Below are 17,044 nucleotides of genomic sequence, written 5' to 3' on the forward strand. Positions count from 1 at the left end.
GTGAATATAGACAATATATTTTTGTTTTATTAAATGGTTATATTCATTAAAAGTAGCGTTTGGTCACCTAACACATACCTTTGGAAATAGAAAGATAATACGTTTAAATTCAAACTAATTACTGAAAAAAAATAAATGAATTAAAAACTACAAAATTTCAATAAAATGTTATATTTTTGTATGTTTCTCTTGATTTTGACTGTTTATTAAAATGTTATTTTATATTTTACCCCAACATCACTAATCAAATTTCATCTTAAATTTATTATTGTAAAGCATCTTATAGAAAAAAAATCATTTATGCTCATTTATGCTGAGCACTGTATATACTAATATATTAACCGCCCAGTGAAAAACAGTTTCACAAAAGAGTTCAAATTACATGGCCGCAGTACACTTTTCTCTTACGTTTCCTTTTGAAAACACTATTGGGTTTAGAGAAGGGTTTAGGTCAGTGGTTCGCTGGTCAGGTGATCTGTATGATTAGCTCTGCCTTCTTGTGTACAAAAAGGACATGTAACAAAACATACCCTACGTCAGTGTTTCTCTACCATGTTCGTGGAGGACCACCAACACTGCATGTCTCCATTATCTGTCACACCCATTTCAGGTCTTTCAGTCTCTGCTAATGCGCTGATGATCTGAATCAGGTGTGTTTGACTAAGGTGACATGAAAACGTGCAGAGCTGGTGGTCCTCCAGGATTGTGGTTGAGAAACACTGCCCTGTGGAACATATTTCAAATTTCCAAAATACAGACAGCACCCTCTAGTTGATCTGTCACCTAAAGCACGCAACAAAACATACGCAGAGCAACATATTTTACATTTCGGAAAAATGTAGCCTGAGATCTTATTTTCAATGAACCTGTGCTGAAATAAATAGTAATAAATGCTAAAAACAGACCTTTAAAAAATATGTTATTGGATAATGTTAGTGGAGGAGATTAATATGTTGATCGGTTTGGATCTCTTTAGTTTTTTAGGTTAGAACTAAAGAGAAATTAATGTTTTAGATACCAAACTTAAAGAGAAGGAGAAAAAAACTACTTTTATTATGTATATTTTGCAACAGAACTCAAAACAGTGTCACAATTTTTTCCGTTGTGCGAGGAAATGTTTTTCTGCAGCCTTTGTTGAACTGAAATGGGAAATGTTGAAACTGAAAATCTCTTTAATGGAAAAATAGAAAAAGAAACGACAGGTATGTTTTTTAAGTTGCGTCTTGTGACATTATATCATGCTTTGTTTATATTTCAGTCAAACCACATCAGGGCTGACATTAAATCAGACCGTGACTCAGATGTTTACAATGCTATCGCATGGTAATTCGCAACTTTTTGATTTAGGGGCTAATTTTTAAGAATTTGTATGATCTCATTCATACAATTTAGGACGATTTGTTCATCTCCCAGTGATGGTTGGGGGTTTTTTTTGGGTGCAGTTTGGTGTCACACCAGCTTTAATTTTGTATGAATGAACTCATATGTTCGTATAACGAATTCATATGAATTAACCACTAAACAGACAAAATGTTAAATAGTTACGCTTTCTTACACTTATTCAAATAAAGAAATTTCAAAAGCTGCCAAGTGTGAACGCACCCTAAAGTCATTTCTTCACCTCACCAATCCTCCCTCAGTCGACAGAAAACACATTGGCCTTGGCTAATATTCTATACATGCTGAAGTTAATGGACTTGATGTTTCCTTAGGTGTAAAATGCCTGCCCAGACAAAATAGCATTCCTGAGTGAGAGTGAATGAACTACTGTGCGATCTGACATCTACAACCAATAGATTTTCTAACACTGCTAAAGCCATTCCCACTTAACTAATATGTTTGTGATTTAAAGATTAAAAGTTTAAAGGTTCTTGATTGGTTCTGTGAGGAACTTTTAACACCCATAGAACATTTTTTAATTTCATTAAAAAAAATGGTAACACTTTACAATAAGCTTGTATTAGTTCATGTTAGTATATGTCCTTTTTAACATGAACAAACAATAAACAGTACATTCATTACAGTATTTATTCATGTTTATTAACTGTTATTAGTTAACTGAAAATACAATTGTTCCTTATTAGTTCGTGTTCATGCACAGTGCATTAATTGATATTAAAAAGCCTGAATTTGGATTTAGTAAAGGTTGAAGTAGAATTAATAAATGTTGTACAAGTATTGTCCATACTTAGTTCAATCTATTAACTAATGAAACCTTATTGTGAAGTGTGACCACGTTCTTTAAAGTAGAATAAATATCTAGAAACTTCACAGAAAGGTTATTTGAGGATCCTAAAATGGCGCTTGATTGGCATTACCACAATCTTTATTTTTAATAGTTTAAGGAAGAGTTTGATCAATTAAAAAAAATAGAGTTTCCAAAATGAGGGGTTTGTGGTAATGTCATTGAAGAACCATTTTAGGTTCCCCAAAAGAACAAAAAAAGACCTATGTTTTATTATTTAGTCCACTTAGGAACCATTTGTGCAATGACAAGACAAACCAACAAACCAACCAATCAACCAATCGACCAGCAAACCAATGAATGAACCAACAATGAACGAACAAACCAATGAATGAATTAACCAACCAACCAACCAACTAATGAACAAACCAACAAACGAACCAATCAACCAACCAATGAACCAACAAACCAACCAACCAACCAACCAACAAATCAACCAACGAACAAACCAACCAACGGACCAACAAACCAATGAACCAACCAAAGAATGAACCAATGAACCAACAAACCAACCAACCAACAAATGAACAAACCAATGAACCAACCAACCAACCAACCAACCAACCAACGAATAAACCAACAAACCAATGAACGAACCAACAATTAATGAACAAACCAATGAACGAACCAACTTACCAACCAACCAATTAACAAATGAGCAAATGAACAAACCAACAAACGAACCAACCTACCAACCAACCAACCAATCAACGAATGAACCAACAAACCAACCAACGAATGAACCAATCACTGAGTGAACCAATGAACTAACAAACCAGCCAACCAACAAATTAACAAACGAACCAACCAGCCAACCAACCAACCAACCAACCAACCAACCAACGAATGAATCTACGAACCAACAAAACAATGAACAAACCAACAATAAACGAACAAACCAATAAACAAACGAACCAACTAACAACTGAACAAACCAACAAACGAACCAACCAACCAACCACCAAATGAAAAAACCAACAAACCAATGAACGAAGCAACAATAAAAAAAAAAACAATGAACGAACAAACAAATCAACCAATCAACCAACAAATGAACAAACCAACGAACCAACCAGCCAACCAACCAACCAACCAATGAACCAACAAACCAATGAACGAACCAACAATGAACGAACAAATGAACCAATTAACCAACCAACAAATGAACAAACCAACAAACGAACCGCCCAACAAACGAACCAACCGACCAATGAACCAACGAATGAACAAATCAACAAACCAACCAGCCAGCCAATCAACCAACCAACTAACGAATGAACCATCCAACAAACAAACCAGTGAACGAACCAACAATGAAGGAACAAACAAATCAACAAACCCATCTACATAACAATCTATATCTATCTATTCAAATACAGGTTTTAAATTAAAATGTACTTTAGACAACTGCTAATAAAATAACAAATGTTTTCAATAATTGTGCCTGAACATGGTTCATCTTTCAGCAGACCTTCTGAAACACTTCATGACATGACATCAAATCCCCACGCATTTATAACCCATCCATTTCCAACTTGCGTGGGTTATTATGTATATTTACTCAAATAAAGTTAGCAGCAGTCGCTCTCCAGCCTCTGCCGTGCACAGTACACACGCAGACGCTCTTAAAATGGAAGCGCTATTTAACTAGTATTCATTCTGGTATACCCACTACGGTAGACCACAGTGAAAATAACCCCCTTACGATCTCAGAATTACAGTCCTGCCACTGTCTAGAAATGTCTACCTCGGAGAAATGTGACGTTTGAGAGTTTTCGATTGTTTTAGCGCTGAAGTTGGCTGATGTGGGAGCTCTTTGTTGAACACAGAGCACAGGTTGTATGTGGAGGGACTGAGCTCTCGGTGAGCTCTGCATCTGAACGGACACAGAAAGAGCTCTTTATATTCCCCCCGGCTCTGTGTGTTTAGACCCTGCTGGACAGAAACTGCTGGCGGATTAATGTGTGCCTGCGAAAAAAAAAAAACTTCTCCTCTTACCATTGCACTTCAGGTCAAATGCTCATGATGAAGAGAAACCAGGACTGTAGTCATTTCTATATCTTCTCATCTGTTCGTTATGCTGATGAAAGTCAATGAGATGTTATAAACCTAGAAAGCAAACTAAATGCAAGTGTCTGGGTTTATGTAATAAAAGGGGTTAAATTCAGTGTACTGATAATTTTATGTAAATATTAAACAATATTTGAACTTATCACAATATATAAAAGAACAAGTGTACATGTTATATTGCATTATAATTTTAAATTATAAAAAAAAAATTGCAGTCATATGGGTAAATCCTAATGGCTTGAAGGATAGTGGCAAATTATTCAATTTTTGTATTATTGGATGAGCACGTTGGCTCAGTGTTTAGCACTGATGCCTCACAGCAAGAAGGTTGCTGGTTCAAGTCCCAGCTGGACCAGTTGACATTTCTGTGTGGAGTTTACATGTTCTCCCTGTGTTCACATGGGTTTCCTCCGGGTGCTCCGGTTTCCCCTACAATCCAAAGACATGCGGTGATTTGTGTAAACAAAATTGGTAGTATGAGTAGTGTATGAGTGTAAATGGGAGAGTGTATGGGTGTTTCCCAGTACTGGGTTGCGGGTGGAAGGGCATCCGATGCGTAAAACATATGCTGGAATAGTTAGCGGTTCATTCCACTGTGGCAACCCCTGATAAATAAGGGACTAAGCTGAAGGAAAATTAATGAATGAATTATTGGATGATATTTTAGTGGGTGTCCTGTGTAAATCATGGTAACAATGTTCAGAGAAAACAACAACAATTAAACAGTCAAATAAAAAATAAAGCTGTTGTAAGTTTTATTATTTTACTGCTTTAATATGTTGATGTATATCTAATGATGTTGCATTTAGTACATTACATCCGTGAGAAATGTTTATTTTTATATTTAATGTTAAATTTCAAAGTATGTGATAGAAGGACAAATAGTCCAATTAGTCCAGTTTTAAGTTTTAGTTATAACTATTGTTGCCTTTAGTCAGGAAAAAAAAAAAAAAAACACAGCATTAGCTGATATAAATTAAGTTTTAAAAAATATTTAATTTAATGTTTATTTCAAGTAATGAAATTACGTATTAAATTATGATAATCATGACTCAACATGATTAAACAAACAACAATTAAACAGTCAAATGAAGAAAAAAATAAAGCTGTTGTGAGTTTTATTATTTTAATGCTTTAATATTATGTTAATACAGCCTGATCTCACGAGAAAACGTAAGTATTTTACGTTTTGTCAGTTTAGTGGCTAATTCGTACGAATTCATATGAGTTCAGTCGTACGAAATTGTACGATTTTAAAAAAGAGGCGTGGCATCTAACCCCACCCCTAAACCCAACCGTCATTTGGGGATGAGCAAATCGTACGAAAATGTACGAATTAGATCGTACGAATTCATACGAATTAGCCACTAAATCAAAAAGTTACGAATTGCCGTGAGATTGTGTTGGATAATATGATTAAAATTCTATCTAATGGTGTTGCATTTAGTACATTAGATCCACGAGGAATGTTTATTTTTATATTTATTTTTAAATGTTAAAGTATGTGAACGAAATACAAATAGTCCTTATGCTATATCAATATATATATATATATATATATATATATATATATATATATATATATATATATATATTTTAAATGTCAGGTTTTGAGTTTTAGGTTTAACTATAGTTGCCTTTGGTCAGCAAAAACAACAACAACAACAACAACAAAATGTTGCATTAGCTGATATAAATTAAGTTTTTTTTAAATATATTATTTAATGTTTAATTCAAGCAATGAAATTATGATAATCATGACTCAAAACTCAGGGCTTCTGGTAGTACCCAAAATAGCAAAGTCCACTAAAGGAGGTTGAGCATTTTCATATATGGCTCCTAAACTCTTAAATAGTCTTCCTTCAAATGTTCGAGGATCAGACATCCTCACTCAGTTCAAAACTAGATTGAAGACTTATCTTTTTAGTAAAGCATCTACACAATGCATCACATAACATGTAGGTGAGTGGGCTTGAAAAACCACCTGTAGGACAAGCTGTTCCTGTCCTAAAGATCCTGTCTAATAAATAAGAGACTAAATTAAAGGAAAATTAATGAATGACTTATTGGATGATATTTTAGTGGGTGTCCTCTGTAAATCATGGAAACAATGTCATTTTGTTTTGTTCAGAAAAAAACTAAAACAATTAAACAGTCAATTGAAAAAAAAATTATAATTGTTGGAAAGCTGTTGGAAGTTTTATTATTTTAATGCTTTAATATTATTACTATTTATCTTTAATGATTGTTGCATTTAGTACATTACATTCATGAGGAGGAATGTTTATTTTTATATTTAATTTTAAAAGTCAAAGTATGTGAAATAAGGACAAATAGTCATTTTAATATATTATTATTATTATTTATCAAAAATGCCAGGTTTGAAGTTTTAGCTTAAACTATTGTTGCCTTTAGTCAGCAAAAAAAGTTGCATTAGCTGATATAAATTAAGTTTACGTTTTAAAAAATATTTTATTTAATGTTTATTTCAAGTAAAATGATAATCATGACTCAAAACTCAGGGCTTCTGTTAGTACAACATGCATATTTTAACAAAACAGCTAGACAGAAATCTGTATGTGTAAATGAGATCGTGATCTGTACATCCTAACACATGTTCTTGGCAACACGCAGCAGGTTTTATGGTTGTGTTTATGAATTCATGCAAACATACGTATATATTAACATGGTCACACACCATTGCATTCTATATGATACATAGGCATCCTAATTTGTAATTTCAGACCCATGTAACTGAAAGGTAACTGTCAGAATGTGTTTTGACCCTTGATCTCTCACAGCGTCCATCAAAATATTGTGATTTTTTTTCTTTTCTTTTTAGAAATGCACTTCATCACTTTGGCATGCAGTTAATCACAAGCTACATTTATCAAGCATAAATATTCCTGTATTTCATTTCCAGGTGTTTGTAAATCATTTTGTCAGCAAATCACACGACGTAGTTATGATTGCAGCTTTTACTGCATGCAAATAATGTTATCTTGAATCTGAAGCTCTACTGTGCATGTTTTTGCAGACAGTTCACTGAGTGCAGTTCCAACTTGCCCTGAGGTGATGACATAATGCTTTTTTTTATTATGATGATGATAAATAATCTCAGTGATCTTATATGAATTGTTATTTTTTTGATAGGTTATTCTGTTTTCTTGTATAACTTTTTCCACAGATTAATTACTGTATTTTGTAACTTTGTCATGCAAACAAAAAAATGGAACTAACAAATTTTTGGCAAGGAGCATCCTCTGGTTGTTTGCCATTTGTTCTCAAAGCCAAATGTTCATTTCATTCATGCTGCAATTTAGATGAAAAGATGGTAAATTAAAGTATCACGTTTCATGAGGGATGCACCATAAATATAGTATAGTATAGTATAGTATAGTATAGTATAAGTATAATTAAATAAAAAAAATATTTTGTGGCATGTTTTTAAAGTAACTATTATGATATGTACTTATTAAAATACACAAAAATATTTATTTTTAAATTTATTTAATAGACAAAACTTCCTTGCTGATAAATGGGGGAAACGGTGGTTTATAAAATTACATTAAACTAGTATTTTAACTAGTTTAAGCAGAGAAGTACAGCCATTCCAAACGTGAAAGCAAACGGTCAGACTGATTGAAAATTACCAAAACAAAATAAAAAAAAAACACTTCTGCAAAATAATTTGCATGGATGAATTGTTCAGCCTGAAGAAAAACAATGTGTGCTAGCAAAATGAACATTGTACATTAAAAAAAAATATTAAGCAGAATTCAGAAACCTTTAGCAACACCAGCGGCCGAACACACATGTGCATATATTACATATTCTGCATGTGACTTTTTCCTCTTTAAAAACAAATAAAAAAAATAAAAGCACAAACTAGCATTTAGGAAACATTGATTGCATTGATGTTTGAACAAGCTCTGCAATTCTGAAGTGCAACAATTAAAATCACACTTGTATTATTTGCTTGATTAATGAATTAGCCCACATAATTGTCTTAGTATTTAAGTTTTCTTTAGTATTTAGCATGTCTTTCACATAGGAAGCGCTCGAGTCAGCGTTTTGATATATATATATATATATATATATATATATATATATATATATATATATATATATATATATATATATATATATATATATATATAAACACACAGTTGAAGTACGAATTATTAGCCCCCCTGTTTATTTTTCCCCAATTTCTGTTTAACGGAGAGAAGATTTTTTTTCAACACATTTCTAAACATAATAGTTTTAATAACTCGTTTCTAATAACTGATTAGGTAAACTAGGCAGGTTAGGGTAATTAGGCGAGTTATTATATCAGTGGTTTGTTCTGTAGACAATCGGGGAAAAATATAGCTTAAGGGGGCTAATCATTTTTACCTTAAAATGTTTTTTTTTTATTTGAAAACTGCTTTTATTCTAGCCGAAATAAAACAAATAATAAAACAATAAGACTTTCTCCAGAGGAAAAAATATTATCAGACATACTGTGAATTTTCCTTGCTCTGTTTCAACATCATTTGGGAAAATATTTTAAAAAGGAACAAAAAATCAAAGGTGGGCTAATAATTCTGACCTCAACAGTATATATATTTTTCTTTTTGGCTTAGTCCCTTTATTCATCAAGGGTCGCCACAGTGGAATGAACCACCAACTTATCCAGCATATGCATATACACAGCGGATGCCCTTCCAGCTGCAACCCAGCACTGGGAAACATCCACACACACCCATTCACACACAAACACTACGGCCAATTTAGCTTATGCAATTCACCTATAGCTCATGTCTTTGCACTGTGGGGGACCCGGAGGAATCCCATGACAACATGAGGAGAACATGCAAACTCCACACAGAAATGCCAACTGACCCAGCCAGGGCTCGAACCATCAACTTTTTGGCCTGCAAAGTTTTGCGACACTGTAAATAACAAAATTATTTTAACATAAAAAAGTTATAATTAAACTCCGACTTTTACTGCTGATGCATATATGCCATTACTAAAACAAGCTTGCATGTTCGTTCTCTCTCTCTCTCTCTCTCTCTCTCTCTCTCTTTCTCTCTTATTCCCAGGCTACTCCAGGGAAAATTCTGCCGGCTTTCATGGGGGGACGCACGAGAGGGCGACCGGGGGAGGCTTTGGAAAACTGATGGGTGGATCCCTAGCCAACTTTCAAGCCCCGTGATTTGCTAATCGGGGTATTTTTCCCTTGTCATTTTCCTGTAATCCAGGGTCTGGGTCCAGCCCTCTTGACGGTGAGGCGATCGAGCGCTCCGCGTTTCATTTTGATTAAAGCCCGGATCCCTTCAGTCTGAAGGCTGGGCGCAAGGAAAGAAGGATCGAAGGGGGCCCGGCGAGACAAAATACCCCTCACCTATGGCTGTTTAGAGCAGATCGGGCACTTTTGGGATTGTAGAAGGGACGTCCTTTTCAAATAAGCAGAGCGCGCCCCGGGTTTTGTGCACATTTGTGGGCGCCCGACCATGGAGAGGCCAAGGTGGTCCCCAATGTGGAAAACGAAAAGGTGGCTTTTGGATTCCACTGTTTTCAAATTGATCACAGTTTCCCTCGTCCTGGTTCTGCAGGCTCCACATGTCAGAGCAGGTAAGGAAAGATAGACTTCCAAACTTTTGATGAAGTTGTAGGGGCTTTCAGACAGGAGATGCGCGAATTTTACGCGATTGAACGTTTCGCGTTTAGACAGGTGATCGCAGATGTGCATCCCATATGCATGTATGTGTGTGCGCAACAAGAAAGATTATTAAAAGTGTGCACCACTCTCTTTACGGAGTGTGTTAAAATAAATCCACTAAGACTCATAAAGTATTAACGAGTGTCCGTTAAGCCACAATTAATTTAATAATGCAATTAAAAGGGCATAAACTATATATTGTTCATAAGACTTAGTTTATGAATTAAATGACAAGACTGTGATAGGACTATAATCAAGTTACAGTCTGCACTTAAAGTGGTCAACTTTATGAAGGTGATTTTTTTTTAAGTATGCAACTTGTCTTAATATGTTCTGTCTATTAAATTTGCATATACATCCAAACTTTACAAAAAACGAAGGGTATTATTGCATCTCAGTATATTTTGTGTGCTAATGCACTGTTTGAGAGGGTGGACAGAAGGAATGTGTCAAGAGAGTGTCATGGAGAGACAGTTTGGGATTTACTTGGGGGGGAAAGAAGCTCTTTGTTTGAACCTGTGGTCCGTTAGGTGTGTGTGGACACGGTTCGCAGGGTGGAATTCCACAGGGTTTTACATCCACGCTTTACATTTAGGTACGGGAAATGGAAAGGTATAGGCTTGAATGGTGTGATTTAGTAGATCTGTATCTGTATCTGTAACTGATATGCTAGTGTACACTCATAAGACTTAATTGTGGATGTGCATTCTGACTACACTGGTGTTCTTTATTTTTTTATTAATCTGATATTCTTTAATTATGATAAGAATTTGATTCATAGTAACTGAGACCTGGGAGGTCCGAATTACAATGGGCGTGACTGATCAAGTCACATCAACATAAATCTGACAGTTTAGCTAAACCATCAAACTTTATGTTTTGGTTGCAGAAATGTAAAAAATAGCACATATATGTAACCTACGTTTACTTTTTTTAGCATGTTTGGGTCTAAGCTTTTTACACAACACATTTGATATTGCTTCCAGTTACTAAATTAGCATAAATAACAGTGGGTTACAGCTAAAATCACCCATTCCCCATTCACCCCTAGTTCCGCCAAAGCCCACGCAGGGGCTTCACAAAATTGTCTCCCATGTCTTGAGTTTCCCAGTGGGAATGTTTCTTTACTAAGTGCTTTCCCGTTATTTGATGACTGTGCTCTCAGCTCATCCCTATTATTTTGGAGGCTTCAAAGGGCCCGGAGCCATCCAGGGCCCCTAGACTTGTCTTATGACAGGTCTCACTCACTCATACAGGAACAAAGCTCCTTGAAAAATTGAATGTTGTTAGTACATGACAAATCAGACAGTGCATTTCCCAGATATACTTTTTTGAAGTGTGTATGATACATCATGCTTAATAACCCTCTGTCATTTATCAAAGATGATAATGAATCTTAAAAAGTATTAATCCCAATTAACTTCTGAAGCAATGCGTCTTGCGGTTTGTGGCTTGTGAATGCATTTCTGCCGGGTGCCCTCTTGAGCTGGCAGTGTACTGACATGTTTTCTCAGCCCCTGAGGCTGAGGAACCTCAGATGTGCATTCCATCAGACAATGCACACATTTCAGAAATCTTTCCTCTTACTCTTATGGTCGACGGTGCCGAGCAGGCTTCATCTGGGCTACATTCAAGTCATGTTTGTGCGAGTCAACTCGATGGGTGAAAATGTCAATTTTTTTAAATAAATGTGACACTTTGATGTTACATAACTGCATGCGTTTAGATTCTTTGAATCTTTTAGCAGCAGTATTACAGAATATCCAGTTTGGCTACCTCAGTGCATACAGTGGCAATCAGAATTATTAAACCTCCTGAATTATTAGCCCCCCTGTTTATTTTTCCCCCAATTTCTGTTTAACGGAGAGAAGATTTTTTCAACACATTTCTAAACATAATAGTTTTAATAACTCTAATAACTGATTTATTTTATCTTTGCCATGATGACAGTAAATAATATTTGACTAGATATTTTTCAAGACACTTCTATACAGCTTAAAGTGACATTTAAAGGCTTAACTAGGTTAATTAGATTAACTAAGCAGGATAGGGTAATAAGGCGAGCTATTGTATAATGATAGTTTGTTTTGCAAACTATCGAAAAAATGTATAGTTTAAAGGGGATAATAATTTTGACCTTAAAATGTTTTTTAAAAAATTAAAACCTACTTTTATTCTAGCCAAAAAAAAACAAATAAGACTTTCTCCAGAAGAAAAAATATTACTAGACATACTGTGAAAATTTCCTTGCTCTGTTAAACATAATTTGGGAAATATTTTTTTAAAAATGCCAAAGGGGGTTTAATAATTCTGATTGCAACTTCATAACATTTACAGTAATTTTTTCAATGTAAAGTGCAAAAAATGAAATCTAGAAGAACCATCTTTAATTCCTTGAACCTTCAGTGCAAAATGTATATTTTCAGACAATTTTCCACTATAACCTGTAAATAAAAATAAAGATTCTAAAAGGGATGCTATATAGAAGAACTGTTTTGGGTTCCTGAATAGTTTCAGAAAGCAGAGCAGAATTCATAACATTTTCCAACAATTTTCGGCTATAAAAATGAAGGTCTCAAAAGCACAGCAAAGCCATAGAAGAACCATTTTTTGGGGCCTTTCAGTAGAACATTTTAAAAGAACCACATCGCCCACTGTGAAAAACAGTGAGTTCATGGTTCTTCATGGACCAATGGATGTCACAGAAGAAACTTGATTCTTAAGAGTGATTAGTGATTCAAAGCAAAACGTTCTAAACGGAGCCAACCTTTTGCTATGTAACATTTTAAACACACTTCTCTTTCTATTTAATAAACGTGAATGGTGTTTACCTGGTCTTCATCAAATTTACCTTCACACAAGGAATAAAGAGCTCCGGACAACATGAGGGAAAGTAAATGATGACAAAATGGTCATTTTTGGCTGAACCGTCCCTCTATGAGGTGAACTGAACAGTATTCTTGGGAAGCAGATGGTTGAAAGGCTGTATTGTTCTTTGATGTTTCTCTGCAGTCATGAAAGTGGGGGGGAAGGCATGGGGAAAAACTTTTTGCAAAAAATTCCGCCAGTGAGGTTGCCTTGCGGAGAGCCTGTGGCATAATGCGGTCTTGTTCAAGCGGCACGCATGTGTCAAAGAGGAGAGAAGGGGGGAGAGAGGGAGAGATACAGGATGAAAGAGAGAGAGCGAGCGAGAGAGAGAGACTCTGACTGAATTCATTATTGGAGTCTCAAGGAGCAGCAGGTAAAACGGTCTCCAGCATTTTCACCTGATATCCCACTAAACAGACAAATGGAGCCAAATAAGAGGACAGGAACTGGACAGATGCTATTTAAACGCTACATTTGTGTCATCCTCTTAACATAACAAGTAAATTTCCTAATGAAATGATTTATTCAAATGATAAAACTCCCCGTAAAACAAGCCCCTCCCACTTTTTTTGGAAGTCCAACAGAATATTAATGGCAAGTTTATGATCTCATCAACTCAGTTAGCACCTCCCTCCACATTCACACTGGATGTCTAATAATCCTTTTCTCACACACACTAGCCTGTCTAAAGCAAAGAATGACAGCGCTACAAATCAGCATGTGTGTTTGCACAGCGGTCTGGTTTAAAATCACACCAGGCCATCAGCTGCGCTTTTCTAATGACAGCAAATCCACAGTTGGTTTTCCGAAAGGTTTCTGAATATTGACGTTTTTCTTTGGCGTTTGCATGGCAGAAGGTCAATCTCAGGCTAACATCTGGAGTGTGTGAGGCTTGAGGTTATGCAGAGCATCAGTTTAAGGTTGCGGTTTTTCTTTTTTGTCTATCTTGTATGTTTAGCGTAAAGCTTGGATTGAGGGATAATGGGGGATCGCTACGCTCAACACAAAGAACTGGTAGAAGAATAGTGTGTCGCCTTCGCTTTTCAGAGCTTTAAATGGGGTGGTAAATGCTTTCTCAGCAGCGGGAAAGCCTCTGCGTCTTTATTACAGGGTTTTTTTAGACCTCCCTCAGATGAATTTGTGCTTTTGTGACGTATAGTCTGCCTTTGTTGTTGACGGTCTGAGCATTCGGTTTTATGTGGTAGATGCCAAAGATTCACTCCAGGCCCGAAGACACATATGGCTCTATTGGTAGAGTCTGGATAACACCCAGATGCTAAACATGTGCCCTAAATTTGCAGTGAATCATGAAGAAAGTCTTCTCAAGGGTGCTGCTCTCTAAGTTGACTCTCAGGGAAGTTTCAGGGTGATCCAGGGTGACCGGTGTTTATCTTAGATCTTGCTTAGTTAACCATAATGAAACCGTTTGTTTAAGCTTATTTGACCCAGCTGTTGCTGAAGTATCTTTCAAGGGGTCGAAGAGGGAATCAGACATCTTACAAAGGTCAAATCACATAGGAATGAAGAGCACTGGGCTGAGTTTGGTTATATAGTGAATCATTCATTTATTTTCCTTCGGCTTAGTCCCTTCAACAGGGGTCACCACAGTGGAATGAACCACCAACTTATACAACACGTTTTACAGAGCGGATGCCCTTCCAGATGCAACCCAGTACTGGGAACTATAGTCAATATCAGATAATTAAACAGTGTTTATTGGTAATTTTATGGTTATCATTAGCTTACTTCAGAATACAACCTGCAAAGATATTAAATGTATAGATATACCATATTATATAACACATATAACATACAGTTGAATGCAAGATTATTAGCTCTCCTGTGAAATTCGTATTCTTACAGTTTTCCCATGTGATGTTTAATTTATTTAATTCATATTTTTAAGTTCAATATTATTAGCCTATTAATATGATTCTCTCTCATGGGAAATATTTGAAAATTAAAAAAAAAAAATTCACAGGAGAGCTAATTTTGCATTTATAATGTAAATTATAAAATACATACTGGTCAAAATAATAAAGGGAACGCTAAATCAACACAATGTAACCAAGCGTTCCCTTTATTTTTTTGAGCAGTATATTAAAGTAACATTATAACATTTGTAATAATTTAAAGTGATAAAGATTTTAAAGATATTTAAATTTGATTAATTAAATTTATATACAGAAGGATACATATTTGATTTCACATACTTTATATTAGTTATTGTGTATTAGTTATAGAATTGTTTTTAAATTTGATTGTTTAATGTTAAATGTTAAAATCAACTTGTTATTTTCATAAAATTTATATTTTATTATTTAAAAAAGCTTTATTTTATTTTATAAAGTCTTTATTTTATAAAATAATTTATAAATTCTTTTAGTCTTTATTACTGTAAATTAATTAGTGTAGAATTAGTAACTTCAACTTCATACATGAGTTGTGATTATAATATAATATAATATAATATAATATAATATAATATAATATAATATAATATAATATAATATAATATAATATAATATAGGCAACACAGTGGCGCAGTAGGTAGTGCTGTCGCCTCACAGCAAGAAGGTTGCTGGTTCGTGCCTAGGCTGGGTCAGTTGGCGTTTCTGTGTGGAGTTTGCATGTTCTTCCTGCGTTCACATGGGTTTTCTCCGGGTGCTCCGGTTTCCCCCACAGTCCAAAGACATGCGGCACAGGTGAATTGGGAAGGCTAAATTGTCCATAGTGTATGAGAGTGAGTGAGTGTGTATGAATGTTTCCCAGAGATGGGTTGCGACTGGAAGGGCATCCGCTATGTAAAACATGTGCTGGATAAGTTGGTGGTTCATTCCGCTGTGGCGACCCCGGATTGATAAAGGGACTAAGCCGAAAAGAAAATGAATGAATGAATATAATATAATATAATATAATATAATATAATATAATATAATATAATATAATATAATATAATATAATATAATATAATATAATATAATATAATATAATATAATATAATATAATAATATTCATTCATTTTTATTCGGCTTAGTCCCTTTATTTATCAGGGGTCACCACAGCAGAATGAACCGCCAACTTATCCAGCATAATTTATCCAGCATAAATCCAGCACTATCCATAAATTAGCACTATCCAGCACTAATTTAGTATATTTAATTCCCCTATCAGCTTGTTAAGTGGTCACATGTTGGTGACGTATGTAATACTGTTTCCGGGTCCAAGCCACCACTCATTTTAATTGACAAAATATTTGTTTATGATCAGTTTTTAGTCATATCACACATTAAAGTGAATTTTATATAAAGTCATAGTGTACACAACAATCTCTGGGCTTGCTGCATCACAAATACCAAAATTTTAACAATTTATAAATTTTTTTATAAAAAAATGAATCACTTTCTGCCCATCAGATATTAGGCATGGACATATATATTGCAATAGTGATTTTCGAAAGTATTACAGCGCTTTGTAAACGTTTATTATTACCATTTCATGAGTCTCCTCATACAGTTTGAAAGAGCGCTTGGACCCGGAAGCCACTTCGCGTGATGTCACATTTAACAAGCGGATAACGTATGTCTTTGAACTGTGGGGGAAACAGGAGCACCCGGAGGAAACTCATGCCAACATGGGGAGAACATGCAAACTCCACAAAGAAATGCCAACTGACCCAGCCGGGACTCAAACCTGCAACCTTCTTGCTGTGAGGCGACAGTGCTAACCACTGAGCCACTGTGTCACCTATAATATAATATAATATAATATAATATAATATAATATAATATAATATAATATAATATAATATAATATAATATAATATAATATAATATAATATAATATAAGGGCGACGCAGTAGATAGTGCTGTCATCGCACAGCAAGAAGGTCGCTGGTTTGAGCCTCAGCTGGATCAGTTGGCCTTTCTGTGTGGAGTTTGCATGTTCTCCCTGTCTTCGCGTGGGTTTCCTCCGGGTGCTCCGGTTTCCCCCAGTCCTAAGACATGCGGTACAGGTGAATTGGGTAAGCTAAATTGTCTGTAAAGTATGAGTGCAAGTGAGTGTGTGTGGTTATTTGCCAGAGATGGGTTGCGGCTGAAAGGGCATCCGCTGCGTAAAAAACGTGCTGGATAAGTTAGCGGTTCATTCCG

General features: G+C 35.2%; 1 protein-coding gene across 1 annotated transcript in view; it reads left to right on the plus strand.

The window, feature by feature from the left end:
- Window positions 1-9,555: 9,555 nt before the first annotated feature.
- Window positions 9,556-17,044, plus strand: part of col11a1a (collagen, type XI, alpha 1a) — a 130,497-nt gene continuing 123,008 nt past the window's right edge. Inside the window, exon 1 of the mRNA XM_056451152.1 lies at window positions 9,556-9,937. Coding sequence (XP_056307127.1) covers window positions 9,817-9,937 — 121 coding nt within the window. The 5' untranslated portion in view covers window positions 9,556-9,816. The remainder of the gene's footprint in view (window positions 9,938-17,044) is intronic.

Source organism: Danio aesculapii, chromosome 24, assembly GCF_903798145.1.
Source record: "Danio aesculapii chromosome 24, fDanAes4.1, whole genome shotgun sequence".
In the NCBI taxonomy this organism is placed as follows: domain Eukaryota; kingdom Metazoa; phylum Chordata; class Actinopteri; order Cypriniformes; family Danionidae; genus Danio; species Danio aesculapii.